The sequence below is a fragment of the Pollicipes pollicipes genome, unplaced genomic scaffold (assembly GCF_011947565.3).
Source record: "Pollicipes pollicipes isolate AB1234 unplaced genomic scaffold, Ppol_2.1 Scaffold_3087;HRSCAF=3621_pilon_pilon_pilon, whole genome shotgun sequence".
NCBI classification, from domain to species: domain Eukaryota; kingdom Metazoa; phylum Arthropoda; class Thecostraca; order Pollicipedomorpha; family Pollicipedidae; genus Pollicipes; species Pollicipes pollicipes.
The window spans coordinates 36,622,037-36,625,879 of NW_023596225.1; the positions used below are offsets into that span (position 1 = coordinate 36,622,037).

Consider the following 3,843-nt stretch of genomic DNA (forward strand, 5'->3'; position numbering starts at 1 on the left):
GCCGAGCCCCGAAGCCGCACTGTTTTATTTCGGGTCGCGTCCACAGGTGGTGCGGCGCGGCACGCAGAGACATCTAGCGGCGGTTTTTGGAAGATGATGTTCGCCGCTCGTTGGAACAGTAGGTTTACGAGCGACGGCGGATGTTTGTGATTTTGCGCATCCTGCACGATGTTTAGATATGAGTTAGCATGCATCGCGTTGAATACATGGGGCGTTACGTTTTTCGAAAGAAACGTTACAAGGGATCAGCTACTATGACAGGTGAGTGAACTTTTCTAAAATGGGGGTACCAGGTACAAGCAGGATGGCATTTAAGTCCTGCATTTCATGTTCTCAAGTTGGGCTTGCCTTGGGCAGCCTCATGCCGGTGTATTCTTCCGCGGTTGCTGTTTCTGCCTCATCCAACGTTTTGCTCATGGTACTAGTGGGCTCCACAAAATGCTGTAGCATACTGAAGCATTATTTGCAGCTTTAGGCTCGTCGACGGCAAAATGGTCGTGCAGCACCCATAAGCGAGAGCTAAATAAAAGCAAACCAAACACTAGATATCCAAAGGCTGTAGTTTCTTATTCAGTTGGATGGGCTCCGCTCTACCCCATCTTTGAAAAGAAAGTGAGCAGAATTCGGGGAGGAGAAGAAACTCGTTTTTTTTGCTACTTTGAGTGTAGGTCTACCTATTTTCCCCGCTCAGCCCCCCCCCTTCCCCCCATATGATTAATTTGCGAAACTGCACCGCTGCATATGGTACCGACTTTCCATACCCCGATTTTGGTCCCCATTAGCAGCGATGGATCGAGTGAAGGAAATTTTACCGTTCAGGGTCTCCACAAGTCACTCACAAAATGTATTCGGAAAGTTAAGTAGATGTGAAAAAGCGTAGTCTTGTAAAAGCGTAGTCACAAAATGACTTTGACTAAATCGTTTTACATTTCACTTAGCCAATTCGAATGGCAGAACAATCCCATCCAATAAAACGTCTATAAGTTAAAACAGAACACGCTCATGTCAAATGAAGTCCGCCAGGGGTCCCGTTCGGGGTCGGGACGGGCTCGAGGTCGCTCCACCGGCGAGTGTCTGTGGTTCAAAAAGTAGTGACGGAAATGCGTGCTTAAGACTCCACTGGCTCCCTCCTGACCCCCCCACCCGGACTACGTTGGTGGAGCGTGCAGTAATCACAGTGACCTTAGTCACATGCAGCGTGGAATTTGTTTCGTGCTCAAGGCGAATGGGACTGAGAGCGCTGCAACCCGATGGCGACTGACGGCTCGGCAAGCCCAATGATGTTGTCGACTGTGCCAGTCGCGAGCTGCATCAGCCCACTATCAGAGATGCCGTGGACAAAATGCAGAAAATGCTCGAGTCCACGCAGATGCGCCGCCTCGCGCTGCTTGCGCCATCTGCGGGGGTGCTGCGGGAGCCAGGGCGAATGCGTGTGGTCTTGCGTGGGAGCGGGAGCCGCCGCCCCAACTGGCGATCTGGCGCTACCTGATGTCGCTCACTATGATCTGACACTACCTGATGTCGCTCAACTATGTTCTGACACTACCTGACGTCGCTCACTATGTTCTGACACTACCTGACGTCACTCACTATGTTCAATTCATGTAGCCGCATTGGTGGTTAATGGAGTGCATGGTGTTTAGGTGGAAGCATGAGTCTTTGACGTGCCTTGGCAGTCGCGAGTGTTGCTAGCAATTCAGGAATCCTGATGACGTCACACGGCTGGGTGTTCACTACAGATGAGTAAGATAAGGATTTTTCCCGTGAATGCGTGTGTCCTCGGGGGCGGGAGAAGAAGCGTGAAGACGTCTCCAATGTCCCAGGGCAGTTATGTCCTACACAAGTCAGTTATGGAAGGAATGATCATTAGGCCTCGAGCCAGATGGTATGGTAAAACTGCATGTGGTAAAAACGGCATATTGTTGGATCATTGAGCCTTAAGAATAGCTTGCCGGGTGCATGTCTTCATTCTGGGGGGGGGGGGGGGGGGGGGGAGAAGCTTCCAACACCTAGTATTCATCCAGAGATTTCGCTCATTTTTTACGCTCCAAAAGGGTAGAATATGTATACATCGTGCTTGCTAGTGGCAAATTTCAGGGATATGCGCAGAGAATCGGAATTCAAATGCAGACGAACATATGGCGAAGATGTTTGCTTGCATGGCGCTTGCCGGCATATTTTTGAAGCCACATACATTTCATCGGACAGGACGCTACGTTATAAGATAACAGGCATCTATGTCGCTAGCAGTTCTTTTTTGTGGCACATGGACAGCGCAGAAGGCGGTGATTGCGTGCATTGCAATAACGTTAGGCGGACCACCGAGCATGCATTTTGGGACTGCCCAGCAGCTGAACGTTTTTGTCAAGGAATAGGAACGTGGTTATTAGAAAACAATATTATCAGGGGCACAACCGAATTCAAGGCGTAGGCAGTGATGTTGGGAACAGCTAAGAATGAATTGGTAAATCATGTGGTTGTATGTGCCAAATACACAATCAGAGAGCTTTCATTCATAATCAAATGCACAATTAGAGGCTCGTGTCTTTGGTGATCTTTGTTCGTGCTGTCTTTTTGCTTGGAAAGGAGAGACAAGTGGAAATAGTGCATCAGTGGTGTATAATATATATATATATATATATATATATATATATATATATAATATAAAATAAATAGTGTAAAAAGGACAGAGGTTAATCGTAACATTTAATCTTACCTTGACACATTATGAAGGGAAATGGAAACCTGAGACGACAACGTGATGTCTGAGATGGCTGTTCAGGCTTATTGTAAGGGTTGTAAAGGGATGTAAAACGAACGGGTTATTGAATTGCGGTGATTCCTTATCAACTCGATTACTAGTGCACCCATTGGTAACGTTTGCATATGTGCATTTGTATTTGTCGAATGTGTGTATGATGTGTCGCATGTAGAATAAATGACACGGGGCTGAAAAATCATGTGTAAAACGATGCTAAATTTGACGAATCTGGCACCATTTTTACACTATTTGCCTAAGCTGCTTATCTTAAGTACCTAACTTCGCGGAGATACGAAACTGGTGGATTATTGAAAAAGAGCGGCTATCCAATGACTCCTAGTGCTCACCTGACTACCTGGGGATACAGACGGCCACCAAGCTGACCAAAATCGGAAGTAATACTGCCTCCTTTTTCGCTATTTGGTGTGGACTGATCCCTATGCAATATCATATCCGAATAGGCACTACCGGCTGCCAGCATGCAAATCCGCAGAAGTCGTGCCTTGCGCGAGCTTTGGCGTACTTGTGAGGCACCTCAGATTCATAGGGCATGCACGCATGTGATGCGGTGCGATGCATCCGTGGCTGTGCATCTGCACAATGTCAGACGCCCGCGCAAGTGCGTGGGTATGGACGAACGACACAGCTGAGCCTCGCACACTGTTTTGTTTGTCTTTGTTGTTTGTTTTGTTTTGTTTTTTTTTGGTTCATTCGGACGTAACTGGAGGTACTACACGCAAGTTCAGCGAAAGGCAGACGAAAGGCGAAAGTGGTCAGACGCTGGAGCTCTCTGGCAGAAATTTAATGGTGCCAATGAGAGTCAAGCGCAGGGTACAATGGCAAGGCCCGACAGCCGTAATTATCTACTGTGCGCATTTTATTTTTACAACGTTGATAGTTTTAACCCCAGTGAAGCAGATATATCTGAGTCTGTTGAATCATAATGGTCAATGCATAGCACGACCGTGGGGACCGAAAAACCGAAAACGTCTTGCTACGCTTTACTTGATTTCATCTTGGCCTGTTGTTCAATGAATCTTAGCTTACAGCGTCAAGTGCCTACTCAAATGTCCCTGTCTGAA

At 47.3% G+C, this 3,843-nt stretch overlaps 1 protein-coding gene across 1 annotated transcript in view; it reads left to right on the top strand.

Annotated features, from left to right (window-relative positions):
* The first annotated feature begins 254 nt into the window (after nucleotides 1–254).
* Nucleotides 255–3,843, top strand: part of LOC119090086 (alpha-catulin-like) — a 48,570-nt gene continuing 44,981 nt past the window's right edge. Inside the window, exon 1 of the mRNA XM_037212880.1 lies at nucleotides 255–261. Within this exon, the coding sequence (XP_037068775.1) occupies nucleotides 255–261 (7 nt within the window). The remainder of the gene's footprint in view (nucleotides 262–3,843) is intronic.